We start from the raw sequence: 23,047 nt of genomic DNA, 5'->3' as shown, positions 1-23,047 counted from the left end.
AGAAAAGAAAAGATTTGGAATCCTGGTTGTTAGGGAAGATTCTGCCAGCGACAATCCCCGCCTACTGCGGGTTTCTGAGCCTCCGTCCAACAGTCTGCATTAGCTGTCAATCCCAGCCTCTAATTCACTTGTGTTTTTCAGTAAATGTATGCAATGCCCATGTGAACTTGGTTGTGCATTGTCCTTACCAAGTGCTTGTTCCAGAGGTGCCTGGATACCGACTGAAGCTTCCATCATATTGTTGACATCTAATCATATCCATATAGCCTGTAAGTGAAAAATAAATAAATCTTAAATAGGTAGATTCAGGTACAATGGCATAAAGTTACGGCAGCGTAGCTTAGCCTGTTTAGGCTACGCCGCTGTGAATTAGCTAGGCTAGTAATGATTCTCTATCTACTTGCCTGCTAATATACGGCGGCGTAGCCTAAAACGAGCGGGCGTAAGGGCACCTAATTCAAATGGGTTGAGGGGGGCGTGTTTAATGGTAATGAGGCTTGACCTCACGTTTTTGACATTTTTTTTTCACTTCGCATGCGCCGGGCGCCTACATTTCCCAGTGCGCATTGCGGCTAAGTACGCCGTAAGGGCCTATTGATTTCGACGTGGACGTAAACGACGTAACTCCCGATTCGCAGACGACTTACGCAAACGACGTAAAAAATTCGAACCTCGCGGCGGGAACGGCGGCCATACTTTAACATTGTTATTCCACCTAATAGGTGGAATAACTTTAGGTCTGAAAAGGCCTTACGGAAACGGCGTAAATCGACTGCGGCGGCCGGGCGTACGTTTGTGAATCTCATTTACATAATCTACGCCGGCCACAATGGAAGCGCCACCTAGCGGCCATCCGAAAAATTGCAATCTAAGATAGGACGGCGCAAGCCGTCCTATCTTAGATATGTTTAAGCGTATCTCTGTTTGAGCATACGCTTAAACATACGTCGGCGTAGATTCTGAGTTAGGTCGGCTTATCTACTGATAAGCCGGCCTAACTCTTACTGAATCTACCTAAAAGTGTCCAGGCATTGCCCAAATTTAAGCCAAAACCTCTCTCTCCTTCTTGCAGAATTAAATGCTCGGAGGTCAGTTCCCATTCACATATGCACACCACCAGAAATACATCTCCCAAGAACCCCTTCCCAATGCAGAAGGCATTGGCAGGCTGTTGAGAGTCAAGATGGCAGCATTGTTTTACTGTGAAAGAAATGGTCTGCAAAAATTTCCAACATTTACTGTTTGACAGCAGACGATCATTAGATCAACTTCTGTTGAGCGGGAGTGGCCGTAGATGGATCAAAATTCAGCCAGTCCCAGCTGAACCAGACGGATTTGGATCCATCTATGGCCAGCTTTAGAGTGTTGAGACAGGTTTTTGCCCAAATTTAACCTAAAACCTAAACCTCCCTCTCCTCCTTGCAGGGATACACGCTCAGAGGTCAGTTCCTATTTAGATACGCATACCACCAGAACTACATCTTCCAAGAGCCCTTTCCTTACACACATGGGCAGGCTGTTGAGAGCCATGACCAGGGCCGCCATTGGGGGGGGGGGGTACAGGCATTACGCCAGTAAGGGGCCCGGCTTGCCCCCTCCCTTTTTTTGGCATTACACCTGTAAGGGGCGGACCCGATGGTCCCCAGGGCCCCTTACAGGCCCGGCTGGCCCCCCTCCCATTTTTTTTTTTTTTAAATAAAAAAAAATTATATATATTATTTATTTATTTTTTGCATTACACCTGTAAGACTGCATTCACACCTCGGCGTATATACGCCTGAAGCGCAACGCTCGTGCCACTGGAGGGGCGAATTTCCATTGCTGTCTATGAGATGGTTCACATCTCACGCCAAACGCCGACACGCCGTACGCCTGCCGCCTGAAAACAAGTCCCGGACCCTTTTTTTCAGGCAGCTTTCGGCGTTTGGCATAGACAGCAATGGAAATAATTTGTAAAAAAAAAAAAAGTTAAACAAATCGCGGCAAAATACGCCGCGTACGCCGCGTTGTAGTGTGAATGCGGCCTTAGGGGCCCAATGGTCTCCAGGGCCCCTTACAGGCCTGGCTGGCCCCCCTCCTGTTTTTTTCTTTTCATTACACCTGTAAGGGGCCCGATTGTCCCCAGGCCCCCCCCCCCCCGCTTATTATCTTGCGTCAAGAGAGAAGAGATTACATATTTTTTCGGCAGCATCGTACGTCCAGCGCGAGAGTAGCCGAGCCTGCCCGACCATACACGAGTGTACTGCGCTCTGTATATATCGGCGCAGTATTCAAACTTGGCGCGGGAAACGAGCGGGGAGGACGCGAGGACACCGCAGAAGGACGCCGGACCCGACGAAGAGGACAGCCGAAGCCGCAGAAGGACGCCGGACCCGACGAAGAGGACACCCGAAGCCGCAGAAGGACGCCGGACCCGACGAAGAGGACACCCGAAGCCGCAGACGGACGCCGGACCCGACGAGGCCGCCGCGCAAGACACCAAAACTGTAAGTACAAAAAATATTTTTTCCACAGGAATTTCGGGCATTTTTAGGGGTGCGCGCTATACGCGGGAGCGCGCTATATCCCGATAAATATGGTACTTTAATCTTCATTGCTTTATATGTGGAAGCAAGGGGGTCTTTTCATACCTTTTAGAAGTTTATCCTCCATTTTCTTTGATTCGTCATCAGTTAGCTCTCCAAGGTTCTCTAGATGTTCTTTAAGGAAGATAAGGGCCTGCAAGCTACCCTGCATCTGGTCACAGCACCCGGAGGGAGTAGATAGCAAGTTGTTGTAGTTTCCTGCCATTAAGGCCACAGGCTCACCTAACAGTTAAAGAGAAAGACAAAAGTAAGAAATGACGAAATGAAGGATAAGTAGATCCTAACAACGAACTTCTCATATCTGATCCATTTTGATCTGGAAGGCCTCGTACACACGACTGGGTTTCTCGGCAAAAACCAGCAAGGAAACTGCTTCTTGCCGAGATTCCCGCTCGTGTGTACGAGGCATTCAGGTTTCTCGTCTGGAAATCTGGCCAGAATCGCGACGAGAAAAAAAAAGAACCCGCTCTCCTTTTTCTCGTCGAGATTCTTGTCGGCCTGTTTCCAGACGAGAAACCCGAGAGTGTGTATACTTACCTGTCGCCGTGAAAACCCGCGCATTCTCGAAATGACTTTGACGCGTGCGTGGTAGCGTCCACGGCATAGGTAGGGTGAAGCAAGATGGTGGCGACGGGATCGAATGTGACGAGCGCATGCTCATCATACGCGATGACGTCATTGCGTTCTTTCCTGTCAAGAGAACCGCGGTTCTTTTGAAATGAAAGTCAGTACACTCCGGCGGCAAGTGTTTCTCGCCAAGAATCTCGTCAGGGAAAACGACAGGTTTTTCCCGACGATATTCTCGGACGTGTGTACGAGGCCTAATGCCCTGTACACATGATCGGTTCATCCGATGAAAACGGTCGGATTATTTAATCGGATATCCGATGATATCCGATGAAGCTGACTTTCATCAGTTGTGCCTACACACCATCAGTTAAAAAACTGATCGTTTCAGAACGCGGTGACGTAAAACACAATGGGGTAGATTCAGGTAGCAATTACGCCTGCGTATCCATAGATACGCAGCGTAATTGCTTAGTTGCGCCGGCGTATCTACTTTCTGTATTCAGAAAGCTAGATACGCCGACTTTAGCCTAAGATACGACTGGCATAAGTCTCTGCATTCTGACGCTGGCCGCTAGGTGGCGCTTCCGTAGTTGTCAGCGTACAGTATGCAAATTACATACTTACGCCGATTCACAAACGTATGTGCGCCCGGCGTTCGTTTTTTACGTCGTTTGCGTACGTAGTTTTTGGGCAGGCAGCCAATGTTAAGTATGGACGTCGTTCCCGCGTCGCGATTTGAAAATTTTACATCGTTTGCGTAAGTCGTCCGTGAATGGCGCTGGACGCCATTTACGTTCACGTCGATACCAATGATGTCCTTGCGACGTCAATTACCGCAATGCGCGTTGGGAAATTTTAGGCACGGCGCATGCGCAGTACGTTCGGCGCGTGAACGCGCCTAATTTAAATGATCCACGCCCCCTACGGGATCATTTGAATTACGCGCGGTTACGCCGGCCCCGTTTACGCTACGCCGCCGCAACTTTACAGGCAAGTGCTTTGTGAATTAAGCACTTGCCCGTAAAACTTGCGGAGGCGTAACGTAAATGTCGTTTGTTACGCCGCCGCAGTTTTGCGCGCCCCTACCTGAATCTACCCCAATGACATGCTGAGAAAAATTAAGTTCAATGCTTCCCAGCATGCGTCGACTTGATTCTGAGCATGCGTGGATTTTTAACCGATGGACGTGCCCACAGACGATCGTTTTTTTCTATCGGTTAGTTAACCATCAGATAATTTTAAAACAAGTTCCTCGTTATTTTAATCGATGGATAAATAACCGATGGGGCTCACACACGATCGGTTCGTCTGACGAAAACGGTCCATCAGACCGTTTTCATCAGACAAACCGATCGTGTGTACGCGGCATTAGTGTATGTCAAGCTAGTTTTTTAATTGGTAAGGAAAGGATTAGGACTTGTGTTGGGTCCAAGAGATCAAAAATGTACCTGAACCGGAAGTGATCCAAGAGGCGCTGTATGTCCAAGAGATCCAATAGCAGGGCTTTTTTGAGTGGGAGCGTGGGGGAACGCAGTCAAGCTCGTATTTTTATTGGGTAGGGAAGGATTAGGACTTGTGTTGGGTCCAAGGGATCAAAAATGTATATGAACCAAAAAGGGAAAACATGAAGCGATCCAAGAGGTATGTCCAAGAGATCCAAAAGCAGGGTTGTTTTTTTTCAGTGGGATGGTGGGGGAGCAGAAAAGAAGGGTGACTCAGAAGGGTTCCTACAACTATTCTCTGAGAAAAAAAAGGCGAAATTCAAGAGCCACGTGAACTAAGGTGACCACATTTCAAAACTACCATTCAGGGACACCCCCCTTTCCCAAAAATCAGCTTGTGCTGTAACGAATCACAGCACAGTGATTGGACATTGGAGGCGGGATTTATGATTTCTCCAATCACACACAGGGGGCGGGGATTGTGCTCCTCCAGGCATTCCCGGCCAGGACAAGTACTGTCAGTGAGTAAAGTGGTGATGTGGTGGCCTTTTTTGGGGGCATCAGTTTGGCTTGAGGGGTGGCTGTGTCAGTTTCATTCCGTATCATTCTGTATTGTCCTGGAATGAAGGTGCCCGGGACAGACCTGCAAAATGCGGGACTGTCCCGGGCAATCCACGTGGTCACCCTAGCGCGAACCCTAACAAAAAGCTTCTCATATCTGCTCCCTTTTGATCTGTTAAAGTGTTTTTGATTGGGTAGAGAAGGATTAGGACTTGTGTTGGGTCCAAAAGATTTCCCATTACTTCCTGTCCTGCTGACAACAGGAAGTGAGGGAAAAGATTGGTTAATAGTGCCAGAATTCCCATGAGCTTGTTACTTCTCAAGCAGACTTATTAGTTGTGCCGATTCTTCCCGACATTCCAAATCGCTAGATGTGAATGGGGCATTAAAAGTAGTGTATGTCGAGAGCGTTTTTGATTGGGTAGTAAAGGATTAGAACTTTTCTGTTTTTTTGCTGTTATCTTAAAGATTTCCCCTCCACTTCCTGTCCTGCGGCTACGGTTTCACCAAACAGGAAGTGAAGTCAATTCCAGTGAGCTTGTAACTTGTAGCATTATCTCAAGTGATCTAATTAGCCCTCCACAGGTCACCTCTGTGAACTACAGAACACCTCCACTCTATGTTAAGCAGATGAGGAGAGGGGGGAAGTGTATGGTAGGCCAAATTTAGAAGCAAGCAGCTTGGGGTGACGATGCTGCGGATCCATAGCAGTACATTGTAAGCATTGTCACCCTACAACAGGAAGTGATTTCATGCTGTTAAAGCAGCTTTTGACCACTTCCGGACCGCCGCATGTACATTTACGTCGACAGAATGGCACGGACAGGCACATTGGCGTACCTGTACGTCCCTGCCTAGATGTGGGTCCTGGGTCCGATCGGGCCCCCCCCCCGTACATGCGGCGGTTCCTGTGGCTTCAGGAGCGATCCAGGACGAGGGCGTGGCTATTCGTTTCTAGCCGCCCCCTCGCGAACGCTCCCCGGAGCTGAAGAACGGGGAGAGCCGTATGTAAACACGGCTTCCCTGTGCTTCACTGTGGCGGCTGCATCGATCGAGTGATCCCTTTTATAGGGAGACACAATCGATGACGTCAGTCCTACAGCCACACCCCCCTACAGTTGTAAACACACACTAGGTGAACCCTAACTCCTTCAGCGCCCCCTGTGGTTAACTCCCAAACTGCAACTGTCATTTTCACAATAAACAATGCAATTTAAATGCATTTTTTGCTGTGAAAATGACAATGGTCGCAAAAATGTGTCAAAATTGTCCGAAGTGTCCGCCATAATGTCGCAGTCACGAGAAAAATCGCTGATCGCCGCCATTAGTAGTAAAAAAAAATTAAAAAAAATAAAACTATCCCCTATTTTGTAAACGCTATAAATTTTGGGAAAACCAATCGATAAACGCTTATTGCGATTTTTTTTTACCAAAAAATAAGTATGAAGAATACGTATCGGCCTAAACTGAGGAAAAACATTTTTTTTATATATGTTTTTGGGAGATATTTATTACAGCAAAAAGTAAAAAATATTGCATTTTTTTCAAAATTGTCGCTCTATTTTTGTTTATAGCGCAAAAAATAAAAACCGCAGAGGTGATCAAATACCACCAAAAAAAAGCTCTATTTGTGGGGAAAAAAGGACGCCAATTTTGTTTGGGAGCCACGTCGCACGACCGCGCAATTGACTGTTAAAGCGACGCAGTGCCGAATTGTAAAAAACCCCTTGGGTCATTTAGCAGCATATTGGTCCGGTCCTTAAGTGGTTAAGGTGGAGCCCCAAGTTAGACAGTAATTACGCACGTAAGTCTGGTCCCAATTGGGCTTTACCCCATGTGCCCTCCCATCTGTTTTCATGCAGTCGACTTACCCATGATATGTACAGTTAATTCAAAGGACTCAGGCACCAAGTCATCTGGTTCAACTACACTGATTTCTGCTTCATTTGTTGAATCTGAGGATAAAGAAGAATAGAAGGTTAATGCATTTTTCTCTACTTTAAGGGCTGGTTTAGACTTTTGTTTGGATGGGGGTGGGGGGGGGGGGAATGTAGAAGCATGTGGTTGAGCTGCATTTTTACAGCCCCCCCCCCCCCCACTTTACTTCTTTCTTACTGGGTGCGATCGTTCTTTATTTTTTTTTGCACGTGTTAAAGTCTGCTTTTTTTTGTTTTCAGAAACTACTGTAAAAATCTAGATTTTCTGAAAGCAGAGACCCTGGAGAATAAAAGTTGCAATTTTTATATGTAGCACAATATTTGCGCAGTTAGGCCCCTTTCACATGTGCGGACCGTGGGCCAGATTCATCAAGAGATACGACGGCGGATCTCCTGATCCGCCGTCGTATCTCTGAGATCCGCCGTCGTATCTCTGAGATCCCACGGTCGGATCTATGCGACTGATTCATAAGAATCAGTTCCGCATAGATCTCCCATAGATCCGACTGGTGTAAGTGACTTACATCAGTCGGATCTCAGGCTGCAATCTCCCGCCGGCCGCTAGGTGTCGTCGCTGTTTTTTACGAGTCGGATATGCAAATGAGGAGAACCGCTGATTCAAGACCGAAAGCCCGCCCGTCGCTTTTTTTTAACGTCGTTTGCGTTCGGCTTTTTCCGGCGGATAGTTACCCCTGCTATATGAGGGGTAGCTAATGTTAAGTATGGCCGTCGTTCCCGCGCCGAGATTCAAATTTTTACGTCGTTTGCGTAAGTCGGTCGGGAATACGGATGGCCGGAATTTACGTAGCCGCCGAAAACAATGACGTCCTAGCGACGTCATTTGGAGCATGCGCACTGGGAAATTTCGCCGGCGACGCATGCGCAGTTAAATCGGCACGGGAACGCGCCTGATTTAAATTGTACACTCCCCCTAGCCACGGAATTTGAATTCCGCCGGGGGAGTTACAATCCGACGGTGCAATTTTCGAGGTAAGTGCTTGGTGAATCATGCACTTGCCTCGCAAAATTGGACCGGCGGATCGAAAATCAGATAGATTACGCGGATCTAAAGATCCGCTAATCTATCTGAATCTGCCCCCGTATGTCCTCTTTTTCATCCATCCGTTTGCGGATGAAAACGGGACATACATTGGTCCCTATGTGATTGCGGGTGTCAGCGGATGACTATCCGCTGACACCCGTAATCACCCGCCTCTGCAAAGATCCGATTTTGCGGACGGAAGAAAACCCTATTTTTTCTTCCGTCTGTCGGATCGGATCGGGTGAACACGGACACACGGTCCGTGTTCATTCGAAGAAATATTGGGCCAGATTCACAGAAGAGATACGCCGGAGTATCTACTGATACTCCGGCGTATTTTCAAATTTGCCGCGTCGTATCTTTATTTGTAATTCACATAAAAGATACGACGGCATTTGGCTAAGATCCGACAGGCTTACGGCTTCGTACACCTTCGGATCTTAGGATGCAATACTTCGGCCGCCGCTGGGTTGAGTTTGCATCGTTTTCCAGCGTCGGGTATCCAAATTAGCTTTTACGGCGATCCACGAAGGTACGCGCGTTCGTTACGTCGTCGCTAGTCGGTTTTTCCCATCGCAAAGTTAGGCCTGCTTTTTCATGGCTTAACTTTAGAAGAGCCATGTTAAAGTATGGCCGTCGTTCCCGCGTTGAATTTCAATTTTTTTTTTGCGTAAGACGTCCGGGAATACGAAAGTACGTTACGCACGTCGCCGTTCAAAACATTACGCCTGGCGACGTCATTTTGCGCAATGCGCGTCGGGAAATTTTCACACGGAGCATGCGCAGAACGTTTGGCGCGGGAACGCGCCTAATTTAAATGGTACACGCCCCATTTGAAATAGGCGGGCTTGCGCCGGACGGCTTTACGTTACACCGCCGTAAGTTTACATGCAGTGCTTGGTGAATCAGGCACTTGCGCTGAAAACTTTTGGCAGTGTAACGTAAAGACGATACGTTACGCCACCGCAGTTCTTTATGAATCTGGCCCACTGTTTTGGATTCAATCTATTCCATTGTGTCTTTTATTCGTGATCTCTATTTTTGTATTGTAATAAAATTGATATATTTATATAAAATCTATTCTGCTTGTGGTCACTTTTAAAGTCCCACCCTTTTTTTTTATAAAGATTTGTTTTGACGCAGCATTTGTTATTTCGGATAATTCGTAACTTCGAAAGAATTCGTATTCGTTATGTTCACTAAAACAGGCAAATTTGAAAGGAGATTCCAATACCTACAATTAAATCGTTATTTTTAGTTACTTACTATTTCTGATTTTCGAAAAAAAATTATCTTCACATTTTTGGATTTTCGTTCTTTCGAATTTTTGGATTTTCGAATTTCCGAAATAACAAATATCGCATTCAAACGAATGAAGCATTACAAATTTTGAATTTTTTAGAATTTATTCCAAATAACAAATGTTGTTAATAACTAATAACCCGAAAAACTGAAAAAAAAAAGACATACTTGCTCCAGGCAGGGCTGGACTGGGACATAAATTTGGCCCTGGATTTCATCCAGACTGGCCCACTTTGACAGGTCTCTCCCATGGCGGCCGGACAAATCCCGCCCCCCCCCCCCCCCGGCCACCCAAGCCCCCTCTCCCCCTTTACTAGCCACTAGCCATTGTACTTAATTAGAGTAGAACAGCTGGTACTGGTACTCTTATAGGCAGTACCAGTGGGGACGCTAGACATTATTTCACTTGGTGCAAAGAATCAGTTTGGTGCCCCCCCTTATGGGACAAGATTAGGCAGAAGTGAGAAACTCCCAGGCCATAGCTGTGGAGTCAGCTGTCTGTCCCCTCCCCCGTGCTCCTCTGTCGTCCCCCCTGCTCCTTTGGTCTTACCCCTGCTTCTCTGTTCCCCTACAGGTGAGCACTGCGGGGAGGGAGAGACGAAGGAGTGGAGGGGGGCGGGAATCATTTAAATTAGGCGCGTTCCCGCGCCAATCGTAGAGCGCATGCTCCGTCGGGAAACTTTCCTGACGTGCATTGCGGCAAATGACGTCGCAAGGACGTCATTTGCTTCAAAGTGAATGTGAATGGCGTCCAGCGCCATTCACGATTCACTTACGCAAACTACGTAAAATTCAAATTTCGCGAAGTGGGAACGACGGGTATACGTAACATGGGCTGCCCCTGCTAATAGCAGGGGCAGCCTTGCGCGAAAACCGCCGTACGTAAACGACGTAAATTGCGTACTCAGGGCTCGCGCAACGTTGTGAATCGGTGTTAGTATGCAATTTGCATACTATACACTGTGCACAACGGGGACGCCACCTAGCGGCCATCGCAAGAATGCAGCCTAAGATATGCGGGCATAAGAGCCTTATGCCGCGCATATCTTAGACTGCAGTCGGCGTAACGAGGTTCCTGAATCAGGAGCATTCGTTACGCCGGGGCAAGTAAGCAATTGCGCTGCATAACTATGGTTACACAGGCGCAATTGCTTCTTGAATCCAGCCCATTGTATTTTTCCAAAAAGATTAACGCTTGTATCGTCGGCTCCATCCAGTGGCCAATATGTGGTATCGTTTTCTGTAATACCGCAAACGATACCGCATTTTTGGCCACTAGATGGAGCTGATGATTCAAGAGCTAATCTCTTAGAAAAATTATGGCGACGTTTCGTTCAGCTTGCACGAATGTAAGAGGAATACAAATTTTATAAAATAGACCCCTAAATTATGAAACAATAGAGTAAGCAAAAAAAAAAGGGATAGGCATAAGAAGCAGCAATGGTCGCCTCCATCTATCACAGGAAAGCTTTACTTCAAAGGATTAAAAGAACACTTACTAGATTCCTTTTATGCTCTTACCTGAGACACTGAGAAAGTGACTGGAAGATTCCCGTCTTCTAATACCTTCAGCCTTTCAAAATAAGTGAAAGAGGCAATATACAATTAGTCGTAGCTTATATATGGCTTATATAGAGAATAAAGACCCCCCCCCCCCCCTGCAATATGGGAAGTCTAAATGAATGTTTATTATTGTCTTAACAAAGCCTAGAGGCCTCTGTATGAAGGAGTTCTGTGTTGATATGTATCAACTACTGTGTGAAGCTTGGTGACAAGTCTGACCTGTAGTGAAATCCTGATTTATCATAACAATGACCAGGCTGCTTAAAGGGATTAGTTAAAGGAGTTCTCCAAGCTAAAACTTTTAACCCCCGCTGTGCCCGGGCTGTAAAACTATACAAAATAAACTTTCACTTACCTGCCTACGATCCCCCGTTGTTCCGATATCGCCGTCCCGTTCTCCGGTCCCGGTCTCTTCCACTTCCTGCGGGTCGGTGACTCACAGTGCGCTCAGCCTATCAGCGGCCGCGGCGGGACATTGCTGCGGCCGCTGATAGGCTGAGCGCACTGTGAGTCACCGACCCGCAGGAAGTGGAAGAGACCGGGACCAGAGAACGGGATGGCGGGTGCGGCTATTTCCGACCGCTGCATGTAGCGGGGGGTCCCGATCGGACCCCCGACCCGCGGAAAGGCAGGGACGTACATGTACGCCCATATGCCTGTACGTGCCATTCTGTGGACGTACATATACATGCGGCAGTCGTTAAGCGGTTAAAGAAACAGAACCGGAATTCCCTCCATATTTGGGGAAATGGGTAGAGGAGATAGGCTCGCTCAGAGATGTGGAACATAGAAGGAAAATTCTGAGAATGGGGTGCCATTCCTCAGGAGATACAAAGACAGTTGAAATGTGGTACGTGACCCCCCCAGAGGGCACACAGGATCTTGGTAGAGGACACCCAACTTGTTGGAGGGAATGAGATGCCCCAGGGACCTTTGCGCACCTCTGGTGGGAATGCACAAAGATCCAACCCTATTGGGAGGGAATATTGGCAGCAACCTATCAAATCACAGGAAAACGGCCCCTCAATATAAGAATACTTTAGTTCCATTTCTTTTGAATGCGGCCAAAAGCCTGATCCCGAGTCTCTTGAGGCAGGCCCGTCGCGACAAGGCAAGCAAACGAAGAAATTGCTTGGGGCCCCGAGCTGGCCTGGGGCCCCAAGCAGGGCCCTTGCTGCGCTTCCTATATGCTGCAGCTGCCCGAGCGCTCTATAGAGAGCCTGCAGCACTGATGCCTCGAGCCGTCACTTCCCCTTCTCTGTAGCCAAGCTCCTCTTTCTATCCTCCTGTCAGTCCGGACTCCGGGTACCGCGCGGTTTAGGAGATTCAATTTTCTGAAACTGAATCTCCTGCCATGCGATATGGACCCGGTAGGGTGGGGAGGGGGGCCGGGGTGGGAATAAAAAACATAGGGAGGGAGGGGTTGGGGGGAGTAAAAAGAACATTGGGGGTAAAAAAAACATAGGGGGGGGTAAAAAAAATATGGGGGGGGGGGTGCATGAGTGCGTGCGGGGGGGGGCTCCATGTCCATTTTGCTTGGGGCCCCCAAATTCCTTCAAACGGCCCTGCCTGGAGGTCCCAGGAGTATGAAGGACTGGGTTGCAAGGGTTGAAACGATAAGAGCCATAGAATAATCTATCCATATAGAAGACTCACTGGGGAGATTCCGGGATATATGGGGGAAATGGCGGGACTTCAGGGAGTCGGGAACCTGGAGGAATTGATGAAGGTGGAAGGAATCAAAGAGGGAAGGAGGGAGGGCAGGGGGATGGGGTGTTTTTTTTTGGGGGGGGGGGGGGAATCATTGGATAGAGCATAGATAAAGGAATAGGATGTTTTTAACATGTGACTCTAATTATTTATGTCTATAAAATAAAAAGTGAATATGAACAAAAAAAAAAAATGCTGGCACTTTATGAATCCTGTATAATAATAATTGACTATAATAATAATAATAGTAATAATAGTAATAATGAGATACACCGTTATGGCAGATGACACATGCACTATATCTTAGTGAATTGAGCCTATAGCCTCTTACCTCCGATGTGATGATCAGTACGATTTTGTCTGAGTGGGACGGCTGGGTATCATCATTGTCTCCATCACATGTATCAGAGATCTTCGTTGTTTTCGCTGTAATTCCGAGTTCGAAAATGCCTTTAAAATATATAAAAAAGGGAATTTCATTCATTACATGCCAAAATGGACAATTTGGAATGTAAACCGAATATGTAAATCAGTTGAAGCTTCTTTACTGAATAGTGTACTGTGGTCAGATATATATATATATATATATATATATATATATATATATATATACACACTGTGGGGCAGATCCAGAGAGAGAGTACGCCGGCGTATCTACTGATACGCCGGCGTACTTTTAAATTTCCCGCGTTGTATCTTTAGTTTGAATCCTCAAACCAAGATACGACGGCATCTGGGTTTGATCCGACAGGTCTTCGGGTCGTAGATGCAATACTTCGGCGTCCGCTGGGTGGAGTTCGCGTTGTTTTCGGGTATGCAAATTAGCTTTTTCCCGACAATCCACGAAGGTACGCGTGGCCGTCGCATTCTCTTACGTCGTCTCTAGTCGGCTTTTTCCGGCGTAAAGTTAAGGCTGCTATTTTGCGGCGTATAGATAGACTTGCCATGTTAAGTATGGTCGTCGTTCCGGCGTCGAAATTTGAATTTTTTTTTGCGTAAGTCGTCCGTGAATAGGGATGGACGCAAGTCACGTCTAAGTTCAAAAAATGACGTCGTTGCGACATCATTTCGCGCAAAGCACGGCGGGAAATTTCAAAAAGGAGCATGCGCAGTTCAATAGGCGCGGGGACGCGCTTCATTTAAATGAATCAAGCCCCCTACCCGCCGATTTGAATTACGCGCCCAGAGATACACTACGCCGCCGTAACTTACGGCGCGAAATCTTCCTGGATTCGACTTAGAGCCAGGTAAGATACGGCTGCTTAGCATATCTCTGATACGCTGCGCCGTTCTAATTCTATGTGAATCTGCCCCTGTGTATGTATGTGTATATGTGTATATGTGTGTGTGTGTGTATATGTGTATATATATATATATATATATATATATATATATATATATATATATATATATATATATAATTATACACTGAGCAAAATTTATACACGCAAAACTTTTGTGTTTGCCCCTATTTCTCATGAGACGGTTTCTTCACTTGAATTAGCGCGATTTCAGAGTAGTAAGGTCTACGTGATTTCAGGTGCTACTTGATAGACATTTGTGTGGCTTCATACACAGATGTCTATTGAAGTCTAACCTTAAGAGCCCATTCACACCTAGACGTTTTGTCGCCTGTAGTGTGACGCCCGCTGCCGCCCCGACACGCCAGAGGGATGATGTAACATTGCCCTCTATGGAGATGGTTCACATCTCCACGCCGAACGCCTGCCGCCTGTCACCTGAAAAAAAGTCCCGGACCTTTTTTTCAGGCGTCTTTCTGCGTTCGGCAGAGGAGATGTGAACCATCTCCATAGAGGGGGTGAAGGCTGCATTAAATCGCGGCGTTTTGTCGCCGCAAATCGCGGTACAAAACGCCGCTATTTGTCGCCGCAATTCGCGGGACAAAACGCCGTGATTTAGTACGCCGAGGTGTGAATGCAGCCTAAATTGGCAAACGTAGTGCAGGAACTTCTTTTGAAAATCGGTCCAACGCCATTTGGAACAGTGCCATTGCCACCAATAGGCTGCGACTTGTCATGCAATTTGATCTCTCAGATCGCTTCAATGTGAATCTAGGCATAGACAGATTTGTGAACAACAATGTTTGAGAGTAATAGGCCTTTTGTGTACATAGAAAATGTTGTAGATCTTTGCGTTCAGCTTATGATAAATAGTGGCAAACACAAAAGTGTTGCGTTTATATATATATATACACATACACACACACACTCACTCACTGGCCACTTTATTAAGTACACCTTGCCATTACTGGCTTGGACCCCCTTTTGCCTTCAGAACGTCTTTTTACTGGATTACTGCAGTATATTGAAGTATGTCAGGCCTCGTACACACGACAGTTTCTCGGCAGAATTCAGCGAGAAACTCAGTCAGAGCCGGATTCTGCCGAGAAACTCTGTCGTGTGTACACTTTCGGCCCGATGGAGCCGCCGAGGAACTCGTCGAGAAAATAGAGAACATGTTCTCTATTTTCTCGTTGTTCTATGGGAGAACTCGGCCCGCCGAGCTCCTCGGCGGCTTCAGGGCTGAACTGGCCGAGGAACTCGACGTGTTTGGCACGTCGAGTTCCTCGGCCGTGTGTACGAGGCCTCAGTGTAGTGTCAGGGCACTTTTACTGCAATATATTGAAGTGTGTTGATGCACTTTTACTGCAGTATATTGAAGTGTGCCAGAGGACTTTTACTGCAGGATATTTTAGTGTTCCAAGGCACTTTTACTGCAATATATTGAAGTGTGTTGATGCACTTTTACTGCAGTATATTGAAGTGTGCCAGAGCACTTTTACTGCAGGATATTTTAGTGTTCCAGGGCACTTTTACTGCAATATATTGAAGTGTGTTGGTGCACTTTTACTGCAGTATATTGAAGTGCATCAGGGCACTTTTACTGCAGTATATTGAAGTGCGTCAGGGCAGTTTTACTGCAGTATATTGAAGTGCGTCAGGGCAGTTTTACTGCAGTATATTGAAGTGCGTCACTGCAGTTTTACTGCAGTATATTGAAGTGCGTCACTGCAGTTTTACTGCAGTATATTGAAGTGCATCAGGGCACTTTTACTGCAGTATATTGAAGTGCGCCAGAGCAGTTTTACTGAAGTATATTAAAGTGCGTCAGAGCAGTTTTACTGCAGTATATTGAAGTGCGTCAGGGCAGTTTTACTGCAGTATATTGAAGTGCATCAGAGCACTTTTACTGCAATATATTGAAGTACGATAGTGCATTTTTACTGCAGTATATTAAAGTGTGTCAGAGCATTTTTACTGCAGTATATTGTAGTGTGCCAAGGCATTTTTACTGAAATATATTGAAGTGTGTTGATGTACTTTTACTGCAATATATTGTAGTGTGTTGGTGGACTTTTACTGCAGTATATTGAAGTGCGTCTGGGCACTTTTACTGCAGTATATTGAAGTGTGTCAGTGGAGTGTGTCTGTGTAGTGAGTCCTGAAGTTAACCCCCTTAGCGGTATCCCCGAGCGTGACTCGGGGTGGTTTTTCCATGCTACTATCGGTATCCCCGAGTCACGCTCGGGGTAGATGTGCAGAGCGTGCAGCGGCGCGGCTTACCTTTCGCAGCATCCACAGACAAAGTTACTTACCTTGTCCCTGGATCCTGCGATGCGTCCCCACTGTGTGAGCGAGCGGGTCCTCGCTCGATTCACAGTGTCCCCGTGTGCCGCCGAATCATATCAGCAAGAGACCGACTGTTACATTAGAAGTTCTTACATGGCATATATTTGACTCCTGATAAATTGGGGAAAATCTTTGGTACGGTCTCGTCAACCTGTTGGAGATGCTCTGCCTCTGGAGCAGATTTCATACATATTTTTGGGGATTGTCTGGGAAAAAAAAAACAATTGGAACCAGGTCATTCGCTGTATTCCGTCAGGTGCTACTTTCACTTTTGGGCCATCCATAAGCATCTGTCTATTGGGCCTGGTTGATGAATTGGCTTCCACTAGAGCAATAAGCACTCTGCTCACCCTTTTATTATTTTATGCCAGAAAGTTAAAAATATTATTATGGAAGAAAATGTCTTGGAAGGCTCTGGTCAATAGGGCTCTTCTGCTATATACAGCAATGTACCTTAGCAGAGAAGTGCCTCATAAATTTGACAAGGTGGGGGGCGGGGTGGATGCAGTCTCTGCATACAGTTTCAGATTAATTTGAATTGATTTATTGCTTACCTGTCTCTTCTTAAACATAGGTTGAATGGGTCTAGGTCTCCAGTATACATATAGTTGCAGCTGATCAGTCAAACCTAATGGTTTGGAATTGTGGGGGGCCCATAAATACTGTACAGTCCATAACCTCTTGCCGTCTGCGCTATAGCCGAAAGATGGCTACAGCGTGTGCCTAAATTGCCAGGAGGGCATCCATGTACCGAACATCCTTCTGTGCATGTGATGTCTGCGCACCCTCTGTGGGGTGGGCCCGGCACGTTCTGTGAATAGCGAGTTCATGAGACTCAGCTGATCACAGATCAATGTAAGGGGCCAATCCCGGCAAAAAATCAGATAACTGTCTTGTGTAAACAGGACATCGGTCCTACATACTCCAGACCCACTGCTGCTAAGCAGTGCCCACTAGTGCCACCTACCAGTGCATATCAGCTCTGCTAAGCAGTGCCCTCCAGTGCCACCTATCAATGCCCACCAGTGCCACCTATTAGTGCTGCCAATCAGTGCCTCATCATCTGTGCCACCTATCAGTGTCTCCTGATCAGTGCCCATCAGTGTCACCTCAGGGTAGGGTGACCACATTTCCAAACTACCATTCGGCCCCGCCCCCTGCACGCCACGTCATTGGATGTGATAGACAGCAGCGCCAGCCAATGGCTGCGCTGCTTTCAATCCATCCAGTGTAGCCAACCAACGGCCAGACTAAGAACCAAGGAGGATGACGGGGGAGAGCGCAGAACTTTCGAGTGGACAGGTAAGTAAAACAGGGGCTCGGGGGGGGGGGGGGGGCAGATCCGTCGGATGGTTTTTCACCTTAATGCATAGGATGCATTAAAGTGAAAAAACATTTACCTTTACAACCCCTTTATAAAAATGGACACTTACCTGTCCAGCGTGCCCATGATGCCGTCAGACGAGGACGAGCAATCGCTCGTCTCTCGAATGCTGCCGCCGCCATCCTCGGTGAGAGAATCGGGCAGTGAAGCCTTGCGGCTTCACTGCCCGATTCTCTACTGCGCATGCCGTCACTGGTCCCTGTTCTCTCCTGGGAACAGTGTGTTTCCCAGAAGACAACGCGGGGGGGGACACGGGAGTCCCCCACGGGAGTCAATACTCGGAAGTGGTGCAAATACCTGTTTTATACAGGCATCTGACTGCACCCCCTCCCCCTGAAAGGTGTCAAATGTGACACCGGAGGGGGGGGTCCGTAAAGCGGAAGTTCTATTTTGAAACTCCGCTTTAACTCTTCCAAAATATAAAACAACCTTCATAAATTAGAGGGGGAGGGGGAAGTGCCTTCTTTGCAACACAGTATTTGCCACAAAATGACAGGTACACTTTAAAGGCAATCTCCTATGTGAGAATAATCGGGAGGAAGCAAACTCAGAAGCCTCATGGAGAGTCACTGCAGCTGGAACTAGTATAGAGACAGGGGAAGGGATGCTTCCAGCGGGTATTCCCAAGTATAAAAAAAAATAAAAAAATCCAGTTGCTTCATAAGGATAGAATAAAAGCCGGGTTCGGAATCCTTACCTATGATTTTAAATGAGATTGATATTGTCCAGAAGGATTTCTGCTTTCCGCAGACACATTGCTGTCCCTTGTTGTCCACAGAGGCCACCTCAAAGTTCTCAGATTCATCGAATGATACTTCAACCTGTGCACAGAAATTAAGATAATTTATAATGCAAATGTGTTTTTTGTTTAGTATAAGAAATAATTGATAGGAGTTCCTCTACCTCCCTAGTGCCCAACCTGTAGTTATTTAGTGCTCAATGTGTGACCCTTCGGTGCTCAACGTGCGACCCTTCGGTGCTCAACGTGTGACCCTTCGGTGCTCAACGTGTGACCCTTCGGTGCTCAACATGCAACCCTTCGGTGCTCAACATGCAACCCTTCGGTGCTCAACGTGCGACCCTTTGGTGCTCAACGTGCGACCCTTCGGTGCTCAATGTGCGACCCTTTGGTGCTCAATGTGCGACCCTTCGGTGCTCAACATGCGACCCTTCGGTGCTCAACGTGTGACCCTTCGGTGCTCTATGTGCTGTCCTTCGAGTGCCAAAGAGTCATACATTGTGTACCAATGTGAAAAATATGACCCGTCTCTGACATTTCCTGTGACCTCTTCAGTCTCTGACTATCTCCTGTAACTCATCCCCAATCTCCAACCATTCCTGTAACGTCTCCAGTCTCTAACTATCTCCTGTAACCTGTGCTTATAATACAACCATTTCTGTAACACCCCAAGTCTGCGACTGTCTCCTGTAACTTGTCCTCAGCCTCCAACCATCCCTATAACGTCCTCAGTCTCTATCTCCTGTAACTTGTCCCCAGTCTTCAATCATTTCTGTAACGTCCTCAGTCTCTGACTTTCTCCTGTAACTTGTCCTCAGTCTCCTACCATTCCTGTAAGATCCCCAGTCTCCGATTGTCTCCTGTAACTCATCCCCAGCCTCTAATCATCCTTATAACGTCCTCAGTCTCTGACTGTCTCCTGTAATTTGCCTCCAGTCTCCAACCGTCCCTATAACGTCCTTAGTCTCTGACTATCTCCTATAAATTGTCCCCAGTCTCCAATCATTTCTGTAACGTTCTCAGTCTCGGACTGTCTCCTGTAACTTGTCCTCATTCTCCAACCATTCCTGTAAATTCCCCAGTCTGTGACTGTCTCCTCTCCTGTAACTTGTCCTCAGCCTCTAACCCTCCTTATAACATCCTCAGTCTCTGACTGTCTCCTGTAATTCGCTCCTAGTCTCCAACCATCCCTATAACGTCCTCAGTCTCTGACTATCTCCTGTAATTCGCCCCCAGTCTCCAACCATCCCTATAACGTCCTCAGTCTCTGACTATCTCCTGTAACTCATCCCCAGTCTCCAACTATCCCTGTAACGTCCTCAGTCTCTGACTATCTCCTGTAACTCGTCCCTAGTCTCCAACTATCCCTGTAATGTCCTCAGTCTGTGACTATCTCCTGTAACTCATCCCCAGTCACCAACCATCCCTGTAACGTCCTCATTCTCTGACTGTCTCCTGTAACTTGTACCCAGTCTGTGACTGTGGCATCGTACACACGGGTAAGAATATCGTCAGGAAAAAAAATGTTGCTTTTCCCGACGAAATTCTTGGCAAGAATCTCTTGCCGCCCGAGTGTACACACAGACCTTTCAAAAGAACTGCGTTTCTCTTGAAAGGCAAGAATGCGGTGACGTCATCCCGTACGACAAACATGCGCTTGTCACATTCGATGCCGTCGCCGCCATCTTGCTCCACCCTACCTATGCCGTGGAAGCTACCGCGCATGCGTCAAAGTCATTTCGAGCATGCACGGGTCCACGGCGACAGGGAAGTATACACACTCTCGGGTTTCTCGTCAGGAAACAGGCCGACAAGAATCTTGACGAGAAAATAGAGAGCAGGTTCTCTATTTTTCTCGTCGAGATTCTGGCCAGATTTCCAGACGAGAAACCTGAAAGTCTCGTACACACACTCGGTTTACTTGGCAAGAAAGCTCTGCCAGCAGTTTTCTTGCTGGTTCCTGCCGAGGAAACCGAGCGTGTGTACGAGACTTGTCTCCTGTAACTTGTCCTCAGTCTCCATCCATTCCTGTAAAGTTATCAGTCTCTGATTGTCTCCTGTAACTCATCCCCAGCCTCTAACCATCCCTATAATGTCCCCAGTCTCTGACTGTCTCCTGTAACTCGCCCTCAGTCTCCAATCGTCCCTAAAACATCCTCAGTCTCTGACTGTCTCCTGTAACTCGTCCTCAGTCTCCAACCCTCCCGATAATGTTCTCAGTCTCTGACTGTCTCCTGTAACTCACCCTCAGTCTCCAATCGTCCCTATAACGTCCTCGGTCTCTGACTGTCTCCTGTAACTCGTCCTCAGTCTCCAACCCTCCCGATAATGTTCTCAGTCTCTGACTGTCTCCTGTAACTCATCCTCAGTCTCCAACCATCCCTATAACGTCCTCAGTCTCTGACTGTCTCCTGTAACTTGTCCTCAGTCTCCAACCGTCCCTATAACGTCCTCAGTCTCTGACTGTCTCCTGTAACTCATCCTCAGTCTTCAACCGTCCCTGTAACGTTCCCAGTCTCTGACTGTCTCCTGTAACTCGTCCTCAGTCTCCAACGTCCCTATAATGTTCTCAGTCTCTGACTGTCTCCTGTAACTCGCCCTCAGTCTCCAATCGTCCCTATAACGTCCTCAGTCTCTGACTGTCTCCTGTAACTCGTCCTCAGTCTCCAACCATCCCTGTAACATCCTCAGTCTCTGACTGTCTCCTGTAACTCGTCCTCAGTCTCCAACCATCCCTATAATGTCCTCAGTCTTTGACTATCTCCTGTAACTCGTCCTCAGTCTCCAACCATCCCTATAACGTCCTCAGTCTCTGACTGTCTCCTGTAACTCGTCCTCAGTCTCCAAACGTCCTCAGTCTCTGACTATCTTCTGTAACTCGTCCTCAGTCTCCAACCATCCCTATAACGTCCTCAGTCTCTGACTATCTCCTGTAACTCATCCTCAGTCTCCAACCATCCCTATAACGTTCTCAGTCTCTGACTGTCTCCTGTAATTCGTCCTCAGTCTCCAACCTTCCCTATAACGTCCTCAGTCTCTGACTATCTCCTGTAACTTGTCCCCAGTCTCCAACCATTCCTGTAACATCCCCATTCTCTAACTGTCTCCTGCATCATGTACTCAGTCTATAACCACATGGCTCCGGTCATTATAGCATGTTCTAGGTATCCAATATCATACGCAATACCAGTCATTTTAACTGAGCTGTAAGCAAACATTGCTTTGCAAATGGACTGTAATGACAGTGATCTCTAGCAGTCACCTGTAACATGTCCCCCCAGTCTCTGACTGTCTTCCTACAGAACATACATTACTCAGTCTTTAACTCTTTGTGTATCATATCCCGGGTCTCTGACTCTCTACTGTAGTATTGACAGTTTTATATAGCTATATAGGCAAAGCCACTTTGGGTGAATGTAGTAGCATTTGAGTGTTCACTCTATTTCGAGGTGGTTGTACAACAAAATTGTCCCCCAATACTCACATGTGCGCATTTGTCCATGTTGTTGGAGACCCCGATACTGGCAGTCAACGCTTCTCCTCGAATGGCGTACGTTGACATAGAACACTGCACAAAAAAATCCTGTTTTGTGGTGGTCGTTGCCGGCACAGTGGTCAAGCCTAGACCTTCGTTAGCCGAAATGCAGAATGCGTCACTCTCCCAGGAAGTGATACTTTGTGAGATTACCGCACTGACTATTTCTTCGCCGCCTTCACTGTAAAAAGAATAGCATTGGACCAATTGTTAAACACATTTTTGGGGGTTTAAAGTGGACCTGTTGCTAAAGGAGTTTTTTTTCTATAAGTCCCATAAATTAGTTCATTTTTAACCTGAGCATCCTCCTCTTATATATGCATGCTAAAGAAAAAAAAACCCTCTTTAATGCAGAAAACAGTGTTCTGGAAGCCCTCTAATTCCGGTATTAAAGTGGATGTAAAGCCACTCTCATCCTTTATAAACTACTGCCATAGTGCTGATCTATAAGGATATAGATGCTGTAACGGAATGACCCAGGACACCCAGAGACTTTGTGACTTTGTGAGGATGGGGGATACTCCTGTGTCAGCGTCACTGATAACTCTTGGGTCTGAGTCCACCCTGTGCCGTTTGGGCATGGGGTGGCAAGTGAATCATAATTCATGTATTACATGAGATAGGACATCACTGATAGTTCGTATTGCAGGATTTTGAGATACTGCAGGATGGTGGCCCAACCAGTCAATAGTGACTCATTCTATGATTAGCCCTGACTAGTGACATGCTAATTGAGTCAGGGCCTGGAAGACATTTCATTGTCCTTGTGTAAAGGTGTTAACCCAAGTCTGCTCCCAGAACTCTAATTATGCATGCTAAATACTGTTTATGTGTGATAACACTGTCTAAAGCCTAGTGATGCTCAGAGGTGTGAATAGGTGTCAAGCTGTATGTGGAGACGGAACGTCTGCCTAGGGAACTCAGTGTGTGATGGGGTTTTAAGTTTGTTATGCTGTTAATGAAGGAATGTGCAGTGATTAGACATGATAATTATAGGCCGGCGCCGACCTGTCTAGAATGGTTAGTA

At 47.0% G+C, this 23,047-nt stretch overlaps 1 protein-coding gene across 2 annotated transcripts in view; it reads right to left on the bottom strand.

Moving 5' to 3' along the window:
* Positions 1-23,047, bottom strand: part of LOC120946684 (ovostatin homolog) — a 217,593-nt gene that overhangs the window by 69,392 nt on the left and 125,154 nt on the right. For both annotated transcript variants that reach the window (XM_040361310.1, XM_040361311.1), the window contains 7 exons: positions 21,970-22,201; positions 18,444-18,567; positions 13,044-13,162; positions 10,961-11,012; positions 7,030-7,113; positions 2,631-2,807; positions 189-267 (listed from right to left, as the gene is read on the bottom strand). In XM_040361310.1, coding sequence (XP_040217244.1) covers positions 189-267; positions 2,631-2,807; positions 7,030-7,113; positions 10,961-11,012; positions 13,044-13,162; positions 18,444-18,567; positions 21,970-22,201 — 867 coding nt within the window. The remainder of the gene's footprint in view (positions 1-188; positions 268-2,630; positions 2,808-7,029; positions 7,114-10,960; positions 11,013-13,043; positions 13,163-18,443; positions 18,568-21,969; positions 22,202-23,047) is intronic.

The sequence above is a fragment of the Rana temporaria genome, chromosome 8 (genome assembly GCF_905171775.1).
Source record: "Rana temporaria chromosome 8, aRanTem1.1, whole genome shotgun sequence".
In the NCBI taxonomy this organism is placed as follows: domain Eukaryota; kingdom Metazoa; phylum Chordata; class Amphibia; order Anura; family Ranidae; genus Rana; species Rana temporaria.
The sequence above is the reverse complement of the archived record's forward strand: the minus strand, read 5'-3'. Positions and strand labels throughout refer to the sequence as shown.